At 41.1% G+C, this 23,719-nt stretch overlaps 1 protein-coding gene across 1 annotated transcript in view; it reads right to left on the bottom strand.

The window, feature by feature from the left end:
- Positions 1-362: 362 nt before the first annotated feature.
- The window catches only part of HIRA (histone cell cycle regulator), a 37,857-nt gene continuing 14,500 nt past the window's right edge, over positions 363-23,719 (bottom strand). Inside the window, exons 8-25 of the mRNA XM_087754627.1 lie at positions 23,532-23,699; positions 22,885-22,998; positions 21,097-21,167; positions 17,997-18,102; positions 17,181-17,408; positions 16,380-16,465; positions 15,711-15,905; positions 14,161-14,331; positions 12,447-12,651; positions 11,565-11,669; positions 10,615-10,763; positions 9,138-9,299; positions 8,319-8,377; positions 7,189-7,294; positions 5,257-5,379; positions 3,886-4,049; positions 1,821-1,909; positions 363-1,234 (exon numbers count right to left, since the gene is read on the bottom strand). Of these exons, the coding sequence (XP_087610753.1) occupies positions 1,118-1,234; positions 1,821-1,909; positions 3,886-4,049; positions 5,257-5,379; positions 7,189-7,294; positions 8,319-8,377; positions 9,138-9,299; positions 10,615-10,763; positions 11,565-11,669; positions 12,447-12,651; positions 14,161-14,331; positions 15,711-15,905; positions 16,380-16,465; positions 17,181-17,408; positions 17,997-18,102; positions 21,097-21,167; positions 22,885-22,998; positions 23,532-23,699 (2,418 nt within the window). The 3' untranslated portion in view covers positions 363-1,117. The remainder of the gene's footprint in view (positions 1,235-1,820; positions 1,910-3,885; positions 4,050-5,256; positions 5,380-7,188; positions 7,295-8,318; positions 8,378-9,137; positions 9,300-10,614; positions 10,764-11,564; positions 11,670-12,446; positions 12,652-14,160; positions 14,332-15,710; positions 15,906-16,379; positions 16,466-17,180; positions 17,409-17,996; positions 18,103-21,096; positions 21,168-22,884; positions 22,999-23,531; positions 23,700-23,719) is intronic.

The raw sequence follows: 23,719 nt of genomic DNA, 5'->3' as shown, positions 1-23,719 counted from the left end.
CTTTCGGCAGTGGTCGGGGGAGCCCGTTTTGCTTTGTGTTGCCCGAGGTAATGAGCGCTCCCACACAGCTCCGCTCCCTCGGCTGAGCTGCGGCTCCAGGAGAAAACGGTGTAGCTGCTCTAGGGAGATCACAAGTACTTGTCTGATCACGCTTCCAGAGAAAAGATCACCCAGACAGTATTATTTATTTCTAGACACGTTAGCATGATTCAGCCTGCGTTGACATTTCTGGAGATGCCTGTGCCCTCTGTAATAATTCAAGACCATGTTTTTGCTTTTTGTTTTTTAAACCAATGCAATGTTCATTTATTTTTGTACTTACAAAAAGAGCCACCCCCTTGTATCCCCCCCCCCCCCAAATGCCTTTTACAAACATTTAAAAATTAAAAACCAGATGATGACATGTTAATTTGGTAGAATTATTTTGAAACATAGCTTTTGTAATTAGAGTTAAGTTTCCTACAAGATGACTTTGTAGAGATAGCCTGATTATCGGCCAAATAAAATTCCATATTACAAGTTAGCAAATTCTAGTACAAAAATAGTCCATGTGTTAGAACAGCCTCTTATTATTATATTCACAGGAAAGAGTCTATTGGCTGCATAATACCTTAATATTTATGAAATTTCTTTTTACGCGGCTCATTCATCTAATTTAATATAGTGTTGAGCCTCAATAAATCCTCGGGCAAAAAACCCTAAACAGGGTTAAATATGCTGTTCAGTGTACTCTGAAGTACTGTGCTTTTCACAGGACATCCAAGAAACCCCACAAACAGTTCTCAGCTAGTTTTGATATTAAAATGAGATCCAGATCCAAAAGGACCCCCCTGAAGTACATATCCACGACTTTCCACAGAAACAGAGGCCACAGCTTCGATGGTTAAGTTTCCCTTGGGAAACGGTCTAGCTCATCCACTCATCGCTGTCACGGATCCACTTGTGAGCTTCTTTAAAAACTAAAGCAGGTCGCTCCTGAAGCACCTGGGCCCCCTGCGGCACTGCTCTCTTCAGGAGTGTCCCTGCTGAGCGGGCTCTCGCTCCTCCTCTGCCTCTGGTGAATGCTGTTCAGCAGTTGCTCTCGGACCAGGCCCCGCAGGAAAAATCTGGGGAAATGCTACTTGTCTCTCAAGATGTCTAGCTGCTCTTGATATTCTGTGAAAAGCCTCTGGAAGCGGAGGTTCTGTCCAATAACAGGAAGAAGCTCTTTCAATAGTTCTCTCTTCCGTAAACCCTGCGCAAAAAACACAAAAGCATCCGCAGAATGTATTACTTGATGTCATGAAAGTATCTGACAGAGCTGTTGAAGATTCATGGCTTTTTTCCTGCCTGGAGAGGGCTGCGTATTTTACGTTCTTACTCTGCTTACAGGACTCCCAGAATAAAAACTGTCTTTACATTTATATACACTGTTGGTGCTGGTGCAGCCTCTGCAGTTACAGACTCCAGACGCGCTCTGGGAAAGGAAGACGCTTCATTGGCACGTCACGATGTCAAAGCTGCTGTCTGAAGAACGTGGAGACCTGAACAGGCAACTCTGCTCCATCTGCGTGACGCTCAAGGCAGCACCAGAGCCGAGAGTGGGGCCCTACGCGTTTGCCTGCCATTTCACGGGGAATAAATACAAGTGCCATGGGAGGAAGCCTGCTTGTGAGATTAGAGCAGAGTATGGAAAGGGTTCCTGGGTCAGCAAAAATAATTTGCGATGGCTTTTTTGCCACTATGTTCAATTGTATTTTAAGTTCTACCGTCTATCCATGTTCTGTCATTTTCCTGGGAAACTCTTCCTCATTCTTTGTTAAGCTACTATCAGGACTTACCATAACTGTTGATTCCCACTGACTTCCAGCTGAGTAATGGACTGGACCCAGTAAATCCTTGCATAATTCTCGCAAACGATATTCAAACCCTGAATATTATCAGAAAATAAAATCACATTCATAAGCATTTCACTATATATAACCACGCACAACATAACTGACAACATTCAGGAGAGTATCTAGAATAAAATAAAGCCAAAAACATCGATCTCCAAAAAAGTAATTATTCTTCTAACAGCAAATCTTTGGAAAGATAAGATGATTTGTAAAGGATTTATTTTAGAGTTCCGAAGGGTTTTATTTTAAGTTCTCAAAACCAAAAACATTACTAAAGATGATCTACAACAGGGAGAAAAACAGAAGTCGTTACTCCAGTTTGTTTTAAGAGCTGCCCTGATCTCAACCCTCACTGCCCCCCCCCCAAATATACCTGCTTTTAAAACAAGCAAACCAAAAAACATTGGAAAACTGACAGACTTCAACAGCCAGAGAACGAATACAAAAGAGAGATCACAAGAGTTGGAAAGCCACGAGATGAAAACCAGTGAAGGGGAAAAGCTGTTAGGTTGCATTTAATGGCAATACGTGAATTTGGAAAAATGGAGTCAGCAGTTAAAAAAAAAAACCAACCCACAAAAAACCCCCCAAACCACCAGACATCCTTCTGAAACAAAACATTACTAAACTAGAAGGGGTCTCTCAAACCCTTAAAAGAGCTTATAACAAAATTAAAATGGATCCAATTAATATGCACAAGAGTTAAAAAAAAAAAAGTAAAAGAAAACCTTTAATAAAACCACACACAGTTTCTGGGCCAGCTTTATTCGCCCAAAAACCTCATCCGTTCAAGAGTAACTTGCCAATCAAGGTATAACAGACTGAGTATTTTAATGGATTAGAATTCACGTTGGAACCATTTTAGGAATAAAGTTGGTCAATAGCAGGATGTGCAATGTTCAAAATTTAGCAGGTCTAGAAAAGTAGTGAGAGAGTAAGACAGGCATGGCAAAGCAGCGCACACACCCGAGGCAGAGAGACCTGCGCAGTGCAGGATGAACCCTGCACGCACCAGAGAGAGGTCCTCAGTTAGTGAAGACTTTCAAAAGCATAACCGTCTCTAACGTATGACCCAAGGAGAACACTGTATTTTCTACTGGGGAAGGACAGAGAGAATCATAGGCGGTTCATCAGGCTCTCTTGTTAAATAAGGTAGGGGTCGAAAGGCAAGAATTAATGAGCTTGATTTTAATTCTGCCAACACCTACTAGGTGGCCTAACACGAACCATTTTGCTTCCCTCTGTGTGCAATGATTATGCGTGGGGAGGAATAAGACTGAATTAATACAGTGGGAACTACTAAATTTGGAATGCAGACAAGCAGAGATACGGAGATCTTTAGAATCCAAGAAACACAAAAGTCAGCTGGTTAACCTTATTTAACATCACAGCATAGAGATACGGTGTATTCAAATACAAAACAGACACAAGCAACCTTGCTTGTGGATTTCTTTCCTCACAGAATTTAAGCTGTGGAGCTCACCAGTACAGGCTGTTGAAATTTTAGAATGTAAAAAAGTATAAAGTGCAAGCGACAGAAGCAAATTCTCTGCAGTTTTATCCGCTCTGGTGCAAAGTGTCAGAGATGGAGCAACTCTTCCACTTCACGTCAGGCAGCCATTGTCAGTTGGCTGAGGAACGTTACGTGTGTTGCACAGTGTTGCTGGCTCCCCTGACACGTCGGTAGCTGCCGCCAGGTACCGCGCACGCTATGCCCCGCAGACCACGGGACTCTTTCACACCGCAGTTCCTGCTGTGGCAGCGCGCAGGCGGCACTGTTTCCCCAGAGCACGGTCTGCGTGTCAGAACGGGGCTCCTCAGTAGCGAGCGCTATGGGAAGCAAATGCGCCTCAGCGGTTTGTTTCGGTTTTATGTAAACACTGACTCCAGAAGCCAAGTGCTAAAAGGAGAACGTTAAGTGCAATCATACACAGATGTGACGTGAATAGAGCGTTTCTTAAAAATCCATCAGAGCTGCAAACAAGAAACACAGCATGGCAGGTCTCACCTTCATTAACTAGGTACCGTGCATAGATAAGGAGCCAGTGGCGATATTCATGACTGGACTGTAACATAAGTGCTGCTGCGATCTGGTTCTCCAGGTATGCAAGCGTTGTTTCTTGTTGCACTAAATGAGGCATGGAGAACAATCTTGCAGCTTGCCTTCCTGAACTACAAAACCAAAGAAGAATGAACATGCCAGCCAGAGAATCAGACACTAGTTGAAGGAACATACGTGTTTGTAGTACCAGCTATTCTACATTTAATCTTTCAGAGGCACCCAGTGCTTCCAGAGCTCAAGCTTTTAGTGACAAAGGCAGCGCTTCCCAGCAGGCTGCCTTCCCCCCACGGGGCCATTTACAAATATCAGGGTCCGCAGAGGGTCTTCTGCCTCCTGCTCCTTTCCTCTTCATCTGTCTTCTCTTTAAAAACACGTGCTTTTCAGTGACCAAGCGCTCCTCAGTGCTTACAGGCAATGAAGATGACTGCCTTTACCTTTCTTTGCCCCTCACAGGGGAAAGTCGCGAAACAAACACCAGATATAAAGTTAGCCTAAAGCATTTAAAGGATTTCTTGCAAATAGACGTATTGTCATAAGAAGGCTAATTTGAAAAAAGTAACCAATTATTTCCTTTTTGAGAAAAAACTGCTAATTTTTCAGTCTGATATTTTCTCTCTCTAAAAAAAGAGAATGTTGCTTGTTTGGATTTCAAATGTATTTCCCAATTAATCCCTGTCATCCCCCCCCCCCCCCAAGAGAACACCAATGAAATCATACAACTCTATACCACCAAAAAAATTAAACTCAGATGTGAAGGACAGAAATAGCACAGAAATCTGCCTGGGAAATCTAATTAAAATCCAGGTGAGGATGGGCTATTAAATTACCTACAGGAGTCTGCTCTGGCTCACACAATTCCCTGGTGATATTTTCAGATGTTGAAAATATGCATTAGATGACTAATCACTCAACCTTCTCAAAGACTTCATTAAATAGATCCCTTGAGGACAAGTGAACTACTCAAAATTTGTAGGCCTACTCCAAAGCTGGTAAACTAAAAATTAAAATGTAAAGTGCAAGAAATTCAGCCTAGCTAATCAAAATATTACATGTACAGAATCGTCAAATACTTTATCCATCCAATAAAGAAAAGCCTTAAAATGATGAAGTTTAGAGCATGCTTTCCTGCCCCCCAAAAATCTCAAAACAGACTATAAATGTGCAAAGGTTTTAAAAAACCCCCGCCCTATGAGCTACTGAGAGTTTTCAGTGCCATTAGCGTCTTAGGAATTAACTCACTGATTCAAGCACATGAATAAATAATAGGGAAAAAAGAAAGACAAACGTGCTGATCAAACGAAGCAGTTACGTGCGTACTTGGATGTTCGTCCCTGTATTACAGCTAAGGGCCCAGAACACAGCATGGCTTCTTGGGACGGTAAACTGTTCCTGAAGTCTGCGCATTGTGCTAGAGAGTCCTGTTTGTCAGAAACAAGATTCCTGGAAAAAAGCAAACAAACAAAAACCAAGTTTGAGGAGAGTAGGCAGCGACATCAGGGGATCCAGCTCTACTCTGCCTCGAAGCCCGACTTGCATTTTGACAGATAACCAAAAACACACCACTGAGGCGCTCAGGAATTCCACGGACCCCAGCTGTTCCCACGCCACGTCCAAAGTCTGCTTGTGCTGTCAGGGAAACGTCCCTCCCACCCTCACAGCTCACAATATGCATTGATTGTATAATACAACTTAGCCTTAGTTTTGAAGGAAATGAACTTTCTATTTGTCATTTTACATCTCGTAGGAAGTCACGCCCCAGAACGAAGACTGGAGCGAAGGCAGGTAATGACTTTCTCGTTACGAACTTGATTTTACCTCACGTCAGGTCTCCCCCCCCCCCCCCATCATCCCAGATCACACGTGTTGACGATCTCTCCCATACATTACAGCTGCTCCTTCCTACGGAGGGGGCTGACAGTTACAGCTGGCATTCCCACACCTCATCAAGGATATCGTGTTCACTGCTCTGAGATGCCAAGAGAATCAGCGGCTCAAACCAGTGCTAAGTTTAGACCTCCAGACAGCTCAGAGGTAAAATGGCACAAATATTTAAAATACCCTTTACTGCTTTATCATGTTTAAATTCGTGTGATGACTAAGGGGATTGCTCTTTTATGTATTTCCAAAGCTGTGGTACAAACTAAGAAGTGACAGCAAATTCAGAATTATGGCTGCGAGTCTGTCCTCTGCTCCTTATTGACTGGGAAAATTTCGGCATAATTTCTCAGCTTATCTAAAGAACAAATAAGGTGTATTTTTCTTTTCCAAAGGAGTCACATCAAGTAGTTGACTAGTAACAATTATTCTAAGGAGGAATTAAAACAATAAGCCCTTTCGTCAAGCATGCTCATTGCACTAGGTACCACAATTATATTAAGACTGCAACATGTTTTTTCCTCTTAGAAAGACAACAAGGAATCTGTTTTGGAAAGACACTGTAAATAATTTAACTATGGAAATTTTTGTATGGGAACTTATGCCTTCACAGAAGTAAGACAATCCATGGGGAAAGTCTAGCTGATTCCCAATAAGGCACAGACTTACGCAGCCTTTCCTTGTGTTTAGGACATCAGTAGTGACTCTTGCAGGGCAAATCTCTGAGGTATAATGATTTCTTCCCTCCTCCCCTACCTGACTTACTACCTTCATTAAACTTTTGCATCTTGCAGACAAAGAGCTCTCTTCAAACGTGACTGGTCATCAGGTCCAAAAAAATATTAAGGAGAGATGGGGACTGACAACGTCAGGCACATACACGTTCAGGATTGGAGTGCATAGGTCTTATTTTCTCTGGAAACTGGGCAAAATAATTTTAACAAGTCTAAACTCCCAACGAAACCCTGAAAATTGTTTTGACAGGTTTTCCAGAAGTACATTCTTTTACATAAAAAAGTGAATTGTAAGGCTAGCTTATCTTTAATCATTGCCAACTGCCAGGTTCAACTGACGTACATCAGCAAAAGCAGGTACAGGTGTATGTTAATAAGTAAAAGAGTATGCACCGTGTAGGAAAGAGTGATAAAGTAACCTGTAATTTAACTTTTCCGTTTTTAAAATTTATTTTAAACATAACAAATCATAAGAATACAACAGAGTAAAGCATAGACATACAATAGCGAACCAAAGCAAAACTCAGCCTGGCGTGTGTTCCTACTCAGAATAACCTTCAAAATATGGAGTGAAACAGCACATCAGAATACACATCGGTTCAGCCAAGTTGTAAAAGCAGGCAATAATATATTAACTTACCATGTAGAAAGAGAAGGATTAAAACAGTACGCCTTTCCATCGGACATGCTCATTACAGGTATACCATGCTGAGTCAGCAAGATCTGAGAGACAGTTGCATCGCTTCCTACAAGTCAAATCAGACCAAGGTATTTCTTGTGGAGTCTTGCGTAACATTCATAATGGTAAAAAATGCTATCCACCATTAATTATCAGTCATAGCAACCAACAGACAGAGGTCAGTAAATGTTATTCCCGAGCACCAGCAGGAAGGTCAAGATGCAAGATCCTGACGGTGAGCACCAGGCTCAGCGCAGTAGCATTAAAATCACTCTCTTGCAAAATACATTATCAATCTTGATGCTGCAATTTATGCAGAACATTGGCTTAATTGGAAACGTTCTCCATATCTAGGGGCAATCTTCAGCAATTCCGCCACGTCTTCTGTAACCCAAGAAGCCTTTATCTTTCTTTTTCCCATTAAGTTAAAATTCTGAAGCCCAGCACACTTCGAACAGTGTGCTCTCTAAGAACGTAGTACAAGTGGGGTAGCTGGAGTCTCCCATTTCCCAGCATATTCCAGGGTTTGTGCATGTAACCTCTAATGAAGACATTTGCAAACTGCTAGTACAACTACTTCTCTAGGGAGTTTTGATTAGTACGGTATGGATTAAAGCTAAAATAGAAGCCAATATGCTCTGAGACACTGCCCTTTTGATAATTTGGTTTGTGCCAGACATTGGCAATGATAGAAACTGAAGATTTTGAAATAACAAATTTGAGACAGTCAGTTGTTGTTCATCGTTAAGATAATATACGTGCAACGCGCACACAGAGAAATTGCTGTAATTGCAGGTTTACATAAAAAATTTGGTTTGTGATCTTCACAACACTGAATCTTCACATTCAGAAGCAAGCCAGAATATAATAGCTACAGAATCTTGTACAAGTCTGTTAACCGCTGATATTCTCATCTCAGTTATTTCTACTGTATTTCAACATTGCCAATGACTTCCCTTTATTACACAATAACGAAGCAAAATTATTTGTTTAGGCTTTTCAGGTTTTGTGACATTTCAGAATATTCATAAATGGCACTAAACAGTACAGGTGGGCCCAAAGGTTGGTAAATAAATGACCCTTTCTATTACCTGAAAATATTGTTTGCAAAGACTCATCTCGAACAATGGCTGTCTGCTTGTGCACATCCCTGAAAGAGACAAAAGGACAAGTCTGCAGTTTAAAACCAACTGAAAGCTCCAAAATCATTTAACAAATGTGCTTCTTCAAAATTCATGACCAAGTGGGGTTTTTTGGGGCGTTGGGTTTTTTTGGTTTTGACATTTTCTTCATTGCTTCGACAAAATGACTTTGGCAAACTCAAACCCCTTACGGCAAGCCAGAAGTCAATAGCAGAGAACAACTTCTATGGCTCTTTGTCAGGAAACCTCATTACAGCTAAACAAACACTACGGATCCAAATAACTCCTCTAGGAGCTCTGAATTGCATGAGACATTAGATTAAATTCAACAACTGTAAACAAGTACTGCAGTTTTTATCTTGGTATCCTGAAGATGGCTGGAGTACTTCCAACTCTGAAACTCATGCACTTTCTTGGCCAAGTATGATGGAAGTTGGAAATACCCATATTTCTTCTTTCCCCCCCCTCAATCTACTCCACACGCATGACACAAATCTATCCTAGGGAGGCTGTTTAAACTAGTAACTTCTAGCTGATCATCTGTCTTCCTTCTGGAATCAAATTCAACATTATGGACCATCCTAGAACAGAAAACAAACAGGATTCAAGCCCTGCCCAATTAACTCTGTGTATTATATCCTCGAATGGACTTGTGTTCAGACCTGCTTTGGTTTAAGCCTCAGTTGCAACAGCAATGCATCGACACAATCGAACAGCTACCCATACAAATCGGCCCAGCCAGCGGCTGCAGCCTCCCCTGGCACTTACCAAACAGAGAGCGTAGCAGCAGTGGTGAGAGCCATGATGTAAGAACCTGTGCAATGCAGGGTGGAAATGGGTGTGTTCAATATTATAGGGGGAAGAAGGCGACGACCACAAGCTGAAAATACTGACAATGTTCGTTTCTCACAGGCTACACTTACAATCTCACTAAAAAAAAAAAAAAAAAGAGAGATATCAAAAAAACCATTTAGATTTTGTCAAATGCAAGTAGCATAAAACCAGGCTGATTTCTTAATTTATCGTACAACTTGGGCTAATTCCCCAAGAGGTAACTATTACAGCTTTTCAAAAAATCCTGGGTACCAAAGGAAAAAGTTCAAGAAGCGCACAGATTATCTATAGGTGCGTTCTATGCCTCCTTACCTTGGTTATAACTATAATGGTCTAAGGGGACGGGCAGAGGGTTTGCAGGCCGAGATCGTATCTTTTATTAGACCACGTGGCATTGCTGGAAATATCAGTAAAGTTTTTGGGTACACACAAGCTCTTCTTCAGGCCTGAACACGTACTTAGCTTTAAAATCCATTGCTGCTTTTTCAGACCCGGACAAAGCCTTGTATGTCTGCAAGCTTGTCTAATTTTTCAATTACGCATGCCTGTGTAATAAAAGCTATTACTCCTAACTACAAATATTAACAACTTAAGGGCGTTACTGGAGAATCAGCATAAAACTCAAGTTAAAAAAATGTTTCACAAAATTGTGACAAATACTGAATCTCCTGGCTCAGGCTTCAGAAACGTACTTTCAGTTTAAACTCTGAGGTTGGAACTAAGCAAAGTTGAGAAAAACAAAGAGAAAAGACGACTCGGGAAAATACTTCCACATCACAAAACATCCCGTTCCAAATTTTTCATTCTTTAGCTGTCAGCACTTGAACAACTGTCACGTACCATGATTTAGTCCACTTTAATGAAGAAATTTAAAGGAGAAATGTAAATACACAGGAAAACAGTTGTAACTGGCTAGTGACAATTTGTGATGCTTTAAGACTGCATAGAGCTAACACTCAGAGTGAAACTGGTCTTAAGACTAAGAGCAGTCCATATTTTTACCTATAAAACGTTTATTAAGAGCGATTGTGTAAAAATTACAATGGGGGGGCGATAAAATCAGCAAATAGCAGTCGTCAACAGAAATAAGTCAGAATCCCTACAAAAAACTCCACGGGATAAGAGTTTAAGAGCATCAACGTATCAGACCAGGTTAGTGGGAAGAGAAAGAAGACATCTTGAGCCAAGCACAAAGAATCACAAAAATCCCTAATAGAAGTGATCCAGTTAATCAACTTTTTAAAATAAGTAGGAAAAAATACTTTTAGAGCCTCTGCTTATTTGTAAATATGTGGGTTTAGGTGTAATTAACTTTCCCTAAAGCGTACTTTTGTACCCCTAAAAATGCTTTCTGGCCTTCAGGACTACATCTCTTCTGCAGGCTTCCACCTCCTCCAAAACATACTCTTACCAGCTTCCTGCTGCAGTCAGAATCCGACTGGTGAGGACGGTCTCCCATTCCTTTCCTTCTCGATTACACTTTAACCTGCTCAACTTTGAACCTCCCACTGCGGTCATTTCGTTCTCCACTTCAAGGTACATTGATGGATCTGAACTTACCTGAGAAACAAAAAATAAAATACTTTTTGGAAGAGGAAAAGAACTACTCAAAAAAGCAGCAGCTACTATTAGATCCAAAACAACGCCACCTTTAAGAATGGATTTAAGTATGGCATTCTCTGTTTAAGATGGCGTCAAAATACACTGTGGTACTTCAAAAGAAGCAGACCTGTGAAAATCAGTCTTGGCTACAACACAAATAAGTTCCTTGTATTTGGAGCATAAGGATGAAGGAAGGTTGTGCTAGTCTGTGCTTCCTACTTAAGGGCCCAGATCAAGTCTAGATATGCCCAGTCTCCCTACAATCTCGCAGTTAGAACCAGACTACCACAGCCTAAACGCGCAGAAAAGTTATTTCATAAATAAATACCTAAAGGAATACTATTTGCCAGTCTCTCCAGACGTGGAGCATCCCCAGAGAGCTCTCGGAAAACACTTCTTTTTTCTCTTCGGCACTGTACTATCAACAGGTCCGCAGTAACAATGCAGCAGTTACTCCTGTGGGGGCCTCTTATCTTTACGACACCCTTTGGTTAGCCAGGAGGGGGGACTGAGGAACCAGAGGTATTCCTCTTTGAAGTTCAGCTAGTTCCAAAGTGTCCTGTTTTTAGCTGATTTGTCATTAACTTTTCTCAGATAGACATATTCTTAGAAGCTGAAGTATACCATCTCGCTTGCTTGAACAAATACGTGTATCCAAATGTTAATTTATCAAAGGATGCTGAATAATCTAAGAATATTTGAAAAAAAATAAGCAGGATTTTTTAAGTATTAAGCTCCCCCCCCCCCCAGTCTACTTACTTGCAAAGTAAACGATTTCTGTGGGATTGGGGTTGGCAGCTTAAGTGCTAACGCTGGTGCAGAGATGCAAGCAGCATCCTTCTCAGAGGCCAGTGTAGCTGGGGACTGGAAAAAAAAGAAATTGCAAAAGTGGTTAAGTTTCTCCATTAAAAAAAGTTAAAACCAAAGATATTCTATAATATACATTGAATTTGAAAGACAAAAAATTTTTTTAAAATTCCAACTCATGCCAATGGCAAATATTAATCTTCTTCCAATTAGTTGTATAAATACAATTTTTTTAATATACTTTTAAGAATTAAAAAAACAAAACAAAACAAAAACGAACTAAATGTGGTCTTTTTTTTTTATAGACACTCCCCCCTGCCACTTTTCAGCTGGAACTAATTAACAGAAATTCTGGTATGCCACATGGAGAGGCCAAGCTCCGAATGGTGAAAACAGAGGGATCTATATGCCCTAAAATGATGGACGCTCTAACTCAACTTACTGCTTCCCAGCTCCTAGGAAATTCATACCCATCGGAGTCACCATACCCACGTCGCGCCCTTGCGCTTGGGCCACGCGCCACCGCAGAACACCAAACACTAAGGGCGTTCCGCTTTATTCTACGCAGTCATTCGGCCGGCTATCGCTACCTGGTGTGCTGGTAAGTAGCTGCACATTTATAGAAAGGATGGACACGTCTGCCACACCACGTGCATCTGCTTTTTATAATCTTGAATTTTAAAAAGAATAATTTTAAAGGCAAGGAAGAGGGACGGCTAAAAATTCTGAGGGACTTACGCTACTGGTGTTTCCCTGACTTGAGGGAACAAGTCAGCATGGGACTGACTTTATTAAACGAACATTGAAAGCCACAAGGAATCTGATGTATTTCACCTGAACAGTTAAAGTTACTGGTACAAGTCTGGAGTCTTTTCGAGGCCTTCCTTTTTTCTTCTTCTCTACCGTTTCTCCCTCAAGTTCCAGCTTCCGTTTGGGTGCACTGAGTGGTTTAGCAGCTGGAATCTTCTCTTCACTGTCACTGCTGCTCTCCAGAATATCCTTGGGCTTATTGTCTTTAATTACATTTTGATCCTTCAGTCTGAGCAAGTAAAAAAAACAAAACATATTTCACGTTTTATACAAGCCGATTCCAAAAGCTACCACATATCTCACGCACTGCATTCTTGTAGGTAAGAAGATACATCCTTAGCCTTGTCTGACTGCATTTCAATACGCACAAAGGCAGGAGGAGGAAGCCGAAGAGGTATGGCAAATCCTCCGCAAAAGTACAACGTGCAATATATATGTATGCTGACCAGACATATTCTCTACTTTAAAAAAATTAATCAAACTAGCAGTAGCAACTGGGTAAAGCTGTAAGTAACAACTTTATTTTAACATTTAGTTCCAGTTGCAATCAGACCTCTTCCCCTGGGTTGATACAAATAATTAAGCGCTCCGTAAGGTGCAAGAGCGGGTCACCTTTCCCGCTCCGATGGACATTACACTTCCCGCTTACTCATACAGAACTTCATTTGTCGTTCTGTCGTCCGTCCCCAAAAGTTGTCCCATTCAGTTCTGACTACTGTAAGTAAGATGCATATCTGCACACCGTACAAATGACCTCACTGCTCCGTTCTCCATTTCAGGAATACAATAGAACTAAAGAAGACAACGTACGAATCCCTGGGAGCTCCTGTTAATCATTACACACTAAAATAGGTCATTTAGTCATACTCGTCCCATTCCCTCCAATAGCTGGTGATTAACTCACAACAATGGTTTGACACTTATTCCATAACCACTCGACTTCCTAGAAATATCTTGCGTAATCCAAACCGTTCTTCCTTGCCATCTGAGTTATGCCAAACAACGCACTTTTATCCATACGTTACTGACACATTAGAAGCAATTACGAGAGTAATTTAATACATCTTTCTTCTGCACCCTTTGTTATAAAAATATTGAGGTATTTAGTAGAAACACATTTGACTGATAATAAGTTGGGGAACTACATACTTCTTTCTCGAGGCTGCTATTTTTTCCACCATGTGTTTTGGTGAAGGAGGGATACTTATGTCCTACCACGCTACGTCACAAAACCAAAGGCTTTCTTCTTTTTTTGAAATCATGTGGATCCAGAGCCAAAACCCCTTAAAATCAAAGTGTCTTCTCTGCATGCCTTCAAGGCATAAAACTGAAATACATCTGCAGCTCTGACGATGACAGGCCCTCTGCAGAGAGGTATGGTAATTTATCTTGAAGTCAATCTCCCTGTTGGGCAGAGATGCAGGCTGGCTGTTCTTCTCTCCTAAGGAGCCACACACGGAGGCGGGCGCACACGCAGCCTCTTGTAACAATAGTTCTGACTCAGAATATTTTGAGGAGTCTGCTGGATCCCAAATGCCGGAGACAAATGTACAAAGGGATACTGTCAGCAAAGAATTTACCTATTCACAGCCGTCTCCTTCCCTCCCGTTGTGGAAGAGACCCAAGACAGCTTCTGGAGTGCCAGCACCACAACATCCCCACCACAGAGAATCAGCGTTGTTTGAACGCTCCGCATTACTATCCTCCTCTTTTTTTTTCCCCCCAGGCTATGTCTTACCTGTCCACAACAGTCTGATTTGTATTTGTTACAACAGCAGTCCCTGAGGTGGCTTTGGATCGTTCTGTAAATCTAGAATCAAATGCTTTCATAGGTTCGATCTTGGATGGAGTTGTCAGCACAGAGGAAGACGATGCAGGAGGAGCAGTTGAGGCAGAGGTAGCGTTTACACTGTCAGTAAACGGGACGGGAAAACAAGGATTGAAAGAAATTTAGTACTGGTGACCTGCATTGCTCATGACAACTAGCTAGCATTCGTTATGCTGCCCAGAAACCACACTGAAAACCTTTCACTCAAGTACATACATGAATTATGATACGCTTTTTCCCCTTTCAGGTATCAGTATCTCGCAAGCTTTGCCTACTCGCAAAAGCTGTTTATGATACATCTCAGGGCTAAGAGCTTCATGTGGCCGCATAGATATACCTAGATTAAAAGACCCTAATTCATTAATTCTGTATTTTTAATTCAGGAATGAAATCATACTTTCGGCTGGTACTCACGTACCCAAAGGGAAAGGATCACTATTGTAAATGATGACCGGGGTTCCCGGTTTTACCCCTTGTTCAGGTTACCAAATACTTTCCATTACAAGATTATATTCCACTGCTTATCAATCAAACAATTTGGGCTGAAATAATTCATGCCAGGTTTTGATTTTGTTGTTGTTGAATCCAAACTAATTATTAGGCCTTTCCAAGCATAACTCTAAGGCAAAGGAATGTGTTTTCCCCACACTAAAGCATTCCAGGGATCTGCTATTTGAATAGCTGTTTACTTTAGAGATTTTTCAATTCATTCAGAGAATGAATTGAAAGAAGGAATGGCTCTAAGATAACTGTTAGGACTCCTGTTTCCAAAGAAAAGAAGACTTAATAGTTTCATCTGCCAATCATTTCTCATAGCCTACCCACTCATTTTTTAATCTGTGGCCAATTTCATCTAAAGTTGATGGAGTGGTAGAGGTTCCAATGACATTGTGTTCTTACAAATGCTATAAAAATGCATTGAGGAGAAGAAACCAAGTCACTGTTACCACTGAGGGAAAGGCAAGTAAAATTTAGTTGTTCCATCCTTAACCTGAAAGACTCACTGGCCAATGGGCACTGACGGGTCAGGGTCACTGTGCGCCGACGGGCTGTCGTACAGGGAAGAAGGGCTACCAGTTGGAAGAGATCTACAGGACGCAGGCGAGAATTTGATGGAAAACAGGCTTCATTACTTCCATTGCTGGAAAACCTGCTATTATTTACTGAGAGCAACCCAGTATCTACAAGCAAGTCAATTTGTCAGCGCACTAGCGATGAACTGTGTACCTCATTGCACTGAAGTTCATTTCCAGAACTATGCATATGGATTTATTCATTACTGATTTATCACTATTTAAAGTGACCAAATACTAATAAAATCTTGATGTTTTCAGGAACGTTAGACTCGAAGTTCTGAGCTGAGGAAACCACTTTAATAATTGCTTGATTACAGAACTGTAAACAAGAATTAAAAACTAAACAGAGTCATATAAGTGAAAAACAAAACTGCAAATACTGACCCATCTTTATTGGCTGCATCATCTGTTGGTTTTATACTGGCTGCTGTTGGCTCTACAGAAGGCTTTGACGTATTAAGGGAATTTGCTGCATTAGAATCTAATGACATGAGCTGCTGGTTACTTTGAGAAGACATCATTGAGCCAGACAGAGATCCAGATATTGGGATGCTATTGAAAAATGCTGTAGAAAAATCCCTAAGCAAAAAGACAAATGACAAATATATTTCTCGAAAACACTTACAAATAATTGAAAAAGAATACTTTTAACTAAACTATTTATTCCATTCTTCCCTTTTCCACACGTGGATACCCATATACAACCTAAATAAACCACCAACACCTAAATTTCCAGGGTCGTTTCTCATACACAAAGGACGCCAAAGCCACTACTAACGTCGACAGGAACCTGCAATACATTAGAGTACTGTTCGCTCATCTGTAACGGTAGACAATGAGAATTCGCCTTATCTATTAGACATGAGATCTTGTAGCTAGGAGAACATAGGTTGAAACTACATTGCGTAAGTATAACCAGGGTATTTCCAGCAAGCGCTTTAGATGCCATAACATTAAAATGTCAGAATTCTTAGTTTGCATCAGAAAAAAAGAAAAAGAAACAAAAAAGATAAAAAGGTAAGGAAGGATTTTAAAGATCGCTTCCAAACATACCCAGTGTCCAGCTGAGCTATGCAGAGAGGCGTGATCCTTCTCCGGCCATCTGCTGTTCGTGTTTCAACTTGTTTTTTTAAAAGATTCTGTTGGGAAATATATTTCATCATTATTTCCGATAAACAGGAAATGCTTTTTTTCCTTTTTCTTTCTTTTTCCCAACTGACAAGAATAGGTGTATTAGATGAAAGATGCTCCTCAGTTAAAAATCTGTTAATAAAGATTTTTTCCAATTGTCTTTGAACCGTGCTATTACTGCATAAACAGAATGAATTACATTTTTATTCATACAAGTGCACTTTAATACCACAACTTTTTTTTGATCAATAGTAGGTGTTTTTTAAGTAGAAGTTCATATAGTACAGAGCACAGCAGAATTCTGATTCTCTCCACATTAGAGTCAAGTCCGAAACATTCTCATCTGTGTGCACTGAATCCTGCATTACAAGTTGCGTTCTGTGTTTAGAGGAGAATTAAATAATGCCTTCAACCTCCTTCACCGAGAATCTGAAGCACAGTCTAGAACTGGACTGTTATTCGCTACCTTTGGTTTCCTTTCTGCACACCGAGAATTCAGCGCACGCCACAGAAACGTCCACAAGCTTTTTTCCACAGAGTCTTTCTTCTGCTTAAAAGCATTTTAACTTTTCAGCAATCCCGGTAACGCCAACTGGGCCATTCACGGGCCGAAAGGTGCCAGTCAACACAAATAAGGAAGCGGAAATTGGTTTTATTATAAGCAGCTTGATATTTACCGGCTTAGTACTTGACACGATGAAGTGACTACCCAAGAACACCTACCTTTCTAATGTCCTCCAGACTCTCCCCATTAACCATGCTTGCCACTTTGGGAGCCGCTGCCGCAGTCCCAGATGCTTCCCTAATCGCCGCGTTCTTCTGCTCCACCTGCTGCTGTTGCTGCCTCTGCTGATACTTGAGCATCTCTGGATTCTCGATGATGGTGGTCGACAACTGAGCTTCAGTCATTATGGCTAGGCTTTTGCCATAGGTGGACTGATGAATGTTGCTCTGTGGGCATGAAAAACGTATCGCACAAAAAGAGCGACTGCAACTGCTAGCATGACATCACTAATTCTAATGGAATGGAATCACACAAATCTAATGGAATCCATAAAATGCAAATGCCCTCTGTATCATTTATACACTACACATTTTTTTTCTTTATATTTTCAGCTAACACTACATGAATACCTAAAATAATTGGAATTCAAAGCTTTAGTTGCTAATAGCAATGAGAGAAAAAACAGCCAACAGCAATCAGTTTAAAAAGACTTGCATATATGCAAGTCAAAGAGTAATTTTAAAGTGTTTTGAAGCACCCACTCCTTGTTTCCTTGGCCAAATAATTACTTCAAATGTATAATGATGTGTAAGCAAGCGGATGCTTTCCAAATAGACTTGCTTTCCAGAATAGAAACTAATACCACAAATTCATTTCTTGACTACTCTTTTTTAACGATTGGTAAAGTAGACAAGAACGCTTTTTCCTGTCATATGGAAATCAGTCACTACATACTTCTATAAATAGTCCAATATTTTAATTGAATCAATACATCCCTTAAATATGATCACAGATTCTCTGAGTGCTAACTGTACCTTCTCCTCCTCGCTGAGCGGATCTCCGAGTTCATCCTGGGAAAAGTCCAAAAACGCCACTGATCCATCCATGGAACACACCAGGATACCGAGTCCGTTAAGCGTCCTGAAGGAAACAAAGGTCCAGCTTTGTTTTCAATCTCTTTCATTGATGCAAAAGGGCAATACGATAAATTGCTCAATAAGAATCTTAGCATAAGGTTTATTATCACAGCAACTACTGATGGAACCAGAGTGGGACAGCAAGGAGACAGGGTGCCGGGCAGCAGGAGTCCGTGGGCGGATATTCCTTTGGAGACTGCGGGCAGGAAGGTGGCATGAGAACGATACCCCGACCCATGGCGTGATCAGCACCTTGCTGTAGGGGTAAAACAGAATAGCGTTCGCAACGAACGATGAGAGAAAATCACAAACATATTTCCGTCAAAAGATGTACAAAATTTGCGTGCTAATGGGACGGGGTGAAGAGAGGGGCCTGCAGCAGCTAGGCAGTCAATACACTTCTTTTCAGGCTGTATAAACCGCTGTTTGGGGCCCATGGAAGATGGAGCTTCCTCATGCGTGGGAAACAAGTAACAGATTGCCCACTCCTATGAAGAGCTTACAGTCCAAATAAACAAGCTAGGAAGGAGAAGGGATGAGACTCTTGCGAGAGAAGCTCTGTATGTTGGGTAAATGCCTCTTCTCTATCATTGTCTGAGGCGACAGCAATAAAAAGAAAGCAAAGCGTGCATCTGAGCAGCCCAGAAATCTCTGTACTAACAAGAACATATGTTTGATTTTGTCATTGTTCATTATTTGGGTTTTTAAGCAAACTGCACATGTTCTTGTACGTGGGGCTACATTGTGACCCTCTTCTGGAGGTCTCAAAAGGTTTTCTTGGTGGAAGAGAGCGAGGAGAAAGTATACATTCTAGTCTTAATGGAATTATAACCTTCCATATATAACCCATTATTGCACATTTAAAAAAAAAAAATTTGATGAGTTTTGACTGCTATCCCAGTAACTTCCAATTATAGAGCTTCCAGAGACAGCGACGTAGTGGTTTACAGATTACTTGTTACAGAGGACAGACGAGGAAGAAGAGGAAAGGGAAGCAGGCAGAACTCTGAAGTCCCATCCAAATTAGTCCAGCAAGGCCTACAAATATATTACATCCATCATGGCTATCGGTGTTTGAAAACATCTTTTTTTCATGGTGCCCTGATAGCATCACATCCAGAGAAGTTAGGCTCAGCACCGTGTAACTAGGTTAACCAACACTATCCAAGTTAGAAAAAGATAAAATCTTGTTGAGTTTTCTGCTTGCTTAGCAGACAAAATTGCCGAGCTCCTATTGACCTCTGGATCCAAGCAATTGTTCCATGAAAACATAATCACGTTCAGATATTACGATGACGGATCCAAGTCTAAAACTTCAAAATAGAAACAAGACAGCTATAAGAATATAATAGTATCAGATTTCTCTGAATTTACTCAGTCTGTTTTCAGACCGCAGCACGCTTCTGGGAACGTTCCGTATTATCGACATTTTCGCCATACATTTCAATTTGTAAACAGGATATAAAATAACAAGCTTCCTGATGATCCTTTGTCTCTCAAATATCCCACAAAGCCATTTCCTCAGAAACTGCAAAATGTTAACCAGCTCTTACTCCCAATGTCTTCATGCCATGAAAAATGTGCAAACTGCAGATGGAGAAACAGAAAACACTACAGGAAAACAAAACTATTCAAAGCTATTGTACTACAACAATGGCAGCACTTCTCATGAAATATTCCACTTACTGGCTTTCTAGCCTTAATCTATTAATGAAAGAAAAATGTTTTGGTTTTGAAAACTTTATCGTGCTTCACTGAGCTTCATGGCAAAAGCCACACGGCACACAGAAAACAGAAGTTATACAAGTGTAAGCTTTACATTTTACAGCATAAAACCACCAAGATGGTTACAGCTATTAAGGTAGAATTTCAAAAGTTGGGAAGTGCTAGAATCAAGACAACCTATGGAATCAGCTGCGTGCCTATCACGAAAAACACATTAGCCTTCTCTTGGACAGAACCCTTCACTCAGTAAATCACCTGATGCATAGGTGCAGGGTGGGTTTTTAATACCATTTACTGAGTGGTCTCACAGTTATTTCTCCCTTATTATTCAAGTCTTGCAGCGAACAAAGATCTATTAACCTCCGCATTTTTATGACCAGGCCTTCGGAAGAAAGCAGGAGAGGAGAGCACCACTCGCTGCAGAAAGAGGAAAACCAGATTCGGGCAGCAGCCTGCTGGGAAAGCGGGTTGTCCAACCCACATCGCCCGCGACGTCCTGCAGCCTCCCGGGAAAGCTCAGCACTTGCCTTCTCCTGCGGCCTCTGGCTGGCGGATGGGGCGTGCTGGGCGCAGCAGGTTCGCTACCCCTTCTCTGAGACCTGCTACAGGACCAGCCCCTGCTACTCTTCAACACGGAGCAATTTACACCCTTCGCACGGTGCGACTGCAGTTTTTACTAAAACCAAAAGCTATTGCATTTACTTTTTTTATACATTAAAATCCTTCAGGCATTCAAATGATGAGTGAGTAACGTGTATGTGTATATAAATGAGTATATATAAAACATTAAAAAAAAAAAAAAAGAAAGAACTTTCTCTTTTGGTATATTGTCTCCTTAGGCACGATGGAAAGACTGGCCTAGAAGGTTCACCTGAACTTGTCATAACCGTATAGTGCAATAACTTTTCATAGATGTAATGCACATAAAATTCACCAGGTCCACCATGCCATGGTATAAAATGCATATTCCGTGAAAAAAATTTCAGAGAATCATAACACGTAGGAACTCATTCCACAGGTACTTTACTGCATCATGTTCTAAATATATTATTTTTTATTCACTTTTTAATGTTACACAATCTCAAGTGACCACATGCTAGTTGCTAACATTACTGCCAAAGATGCTGCGGCAGAACCAAAACCTTCAGGAACCGATTACCTGTGTTCCAACAGCTCCAACCTGTACGGTTTTAAGGAATTTCCCGTTAATGCGCGTACCTGAAGTCGATAGGAACACTTTGGCTTTTGTAACAAACAGCAGAAATCAACTTACCAGGAGATGTCCATGATAGACTTGTCAAACAGCTCATGTATGACAACTAAAGGTCGTTTCAGACACGTGAGCTTAAAACAGAAGAAACAACACTCAGAAATTTGGAAGTGCTATGCCACCACAAATGTTACCACATTAATACTCCCCCAGAGTCTAACACTATTGACCAAACAAGACCCGGCCAGGAGACAGCTGCGTGCCCGATGGTGTATCCGAAGCACCGGGTTACCCACTCCACTGCTGGCACAGAGACCCTTTGGAGAAGAATAGCTGGCATTCAACCCTCTCCTTTCTGAAACGCAGACTGAATTTCTTAACCAACTTCGCCTTCACCTCGCAGTCAAGGAACACCCCCTACCACTCAAAAAGCAATTCCGCAGGTGCTAAAGGCTGCTTCTATTCTAAGCCTGACTGAGATACGGATGTTGCAAACTGCCAGCACAAGAGGAAGACAGAAAACAGATTAGGTTTCCATGTCCTCGCTCCGACCACTTGTCTAAGTGAAGCCTATTAAGAGCAAAGGGAATTTGACTCAATTCTTCCTCTACACTTATAAACTGGCTTAGTAACAAGGAACTGAATATGAAGATTCCCAGTAACCTGTTCTAAATCAGACATTTTAAGCTCTTTAATGTTAAACTAATGGACTTAGTATCTATAGTATATAGTACAACTGAAATGAAGCAGAAGTCAACGTGATGTAGGATGTTTCACGCTCATAGGTTCACAGACGTAGCGTAGCAGTCATCTTCAGTAGTTATTTCTTTTATGTTCCCATAGGTCTGTGTTGTATATATATCTATGAAGCTCTTCAGGGCAAAGACTGTCTCTAACTTCGCACCTCTATAATACGTAGTACAGCCTCAACAGGCACCCTAAGTGAAATCATAATCTAAATAGAACGTAAAATACACTGAGAGTGATACTTTGATAGGGGTATGCACTGGTAGCTTTGCCAGAAAGAGATTTAGTGTTATGCATTTAGCGATTGATAGATAAATATCACACTGGAATCTATAAATAGTAGATTGCAGTTAGCAATTGGTGTGTTCTGGCACATGTTCTCATCACAAAGCTTTACAAATCAGTTAAATTTATTCCCTGTCCTTTGCAGTTGCCAAACAACCCATCTTGCATTTATAAATGTGAAAATAGCTACCCTTCTCAGCCAGAATAACAATTTTAGCGTAGATTTTAAAGTAAAACCCAAGCTAGGTATTGTAAACTTGAACACATACTTAAAAAGCTCATTCACTTTCACATTCCTTTCCATCGCAAAGGCAGAAGCTAGGGACTGAAGCCAGAGCGAAGCGGAAAGATGAGCCGTATATGTGGTCAGGAACAGCTACCCTCTGCCTGCTATATTCTCCTCGTACCCATAAAAGCAAGACTAACAAAGCTCGACTCTAAGAGTGATTAACGGGTAGGTGGGCTAAACATGGAGAAGTCTTTTTCTTATGAGACTGACATGAAGAACGAGTAAAAGACATAGGAAGAAGACAGGGCTGAATTATGTTTAACAACTGTGGGTGCACACTATTTCCCTGCACAGTTCCTCCCCCTCACCAGGGCAGCACACTCTGCCACGGGCTGCTAGCTGCTCTTGGCTTTCGAGAAATGAACTACTACCGATCCGCTTCCTTCGCCCCAGCTAATCCTGTAACAGAAAGAAAGAAACCTAAACACGGATCTAAATGTAAGACTTAATGCTGTACACATGACCTGTGTGCTAAACCCTCGAGTTATCCGAATGATCGCATCAGTCAAAGGCAGCAAAAAACCACTTACCCAGACGGACAGAGATCGATCCTTACTACCAACAGCACAACAGCAGTAGGGACAACTTGACTTGGTGGAGCTCCCGTTCTTTTGTTTCTTCTTGAAGATTTTTGGATTGAATTTCTGAACAAATGAGATGCCCCAGATTTTATTACAGTAATTACAGTTTAGTAGGAGATCTGCTTTACAAACAAGTTTTCCACTTAAGAGTGAAAAAAACATTTCATAGAAACAAAGTCCCTAACCAGACTCTGTAAGAGCACCGCCAGAAGCAGCACGTGCTTTCTTAAGAGGCTTTCTGAATGCCTTAACAGGAATGGCAAATAACATTAATTTTACTAGCGATCAGGAACCCACTAGAAACCTAAGTCACTTTAATCAAGTCACTGAACAGCTAACAAAGGTAGGGTTTGGCATTCCTAACGTGCTCCCGTACTCCCCCTTCTTACCTTGTTCATCTATGTCCAGTTCTCTTATCCCAAGAGCAAGCGGATTGCTTCCAACACGTACAGTTGACTTTTTTTTAAACACCACCATGCATTTGCTGTACTAATCTTGACGCCTATGTCCACCTCTTGTCCCATTTATGCACAGAATTATCAAAAAGCACCTATGGGGAGTTTTACTTCAGGGTTAAATTACTATCACTCACTCACCACTACTGTAACTGCCTTCCGATGCCCGACAAAATCCATGTTGGTTTTCCATCCATCTCTCTCAATGATCTGAGCAGTAGGTCCAGAATTATTCATGGCATGAGCGGAAACGAGATAGTGACCATCAGGTGACCAGCTAAGACGCAACACGTGAGTTGTCCCTCCACACTGACAAAAAGAATCAAAAA

The sequence above is a fragment of the Nipponia nippon genome, unplaced genomic scaffold (assembly GCF_047370975.1).
Source record: "Nipponia nippon isolate SJK-2023a ecotype South Korea unplaced genomic scaffold, ASM4737097v1 scaffold_18, whole genome shotgun sequence".
Classification (NCBI taxonomy): Eukaryota; Metazoa; Chordata; class Aves; order Pelecaniformes; family Threskiornithidae; genus Nipponia; species Nipponia nippon.
The sequence above is the reverse complement of the archived record's forward strand: the minus strand, read 5'-3'. Positions and strand labels throughout refer to the sequence as shown.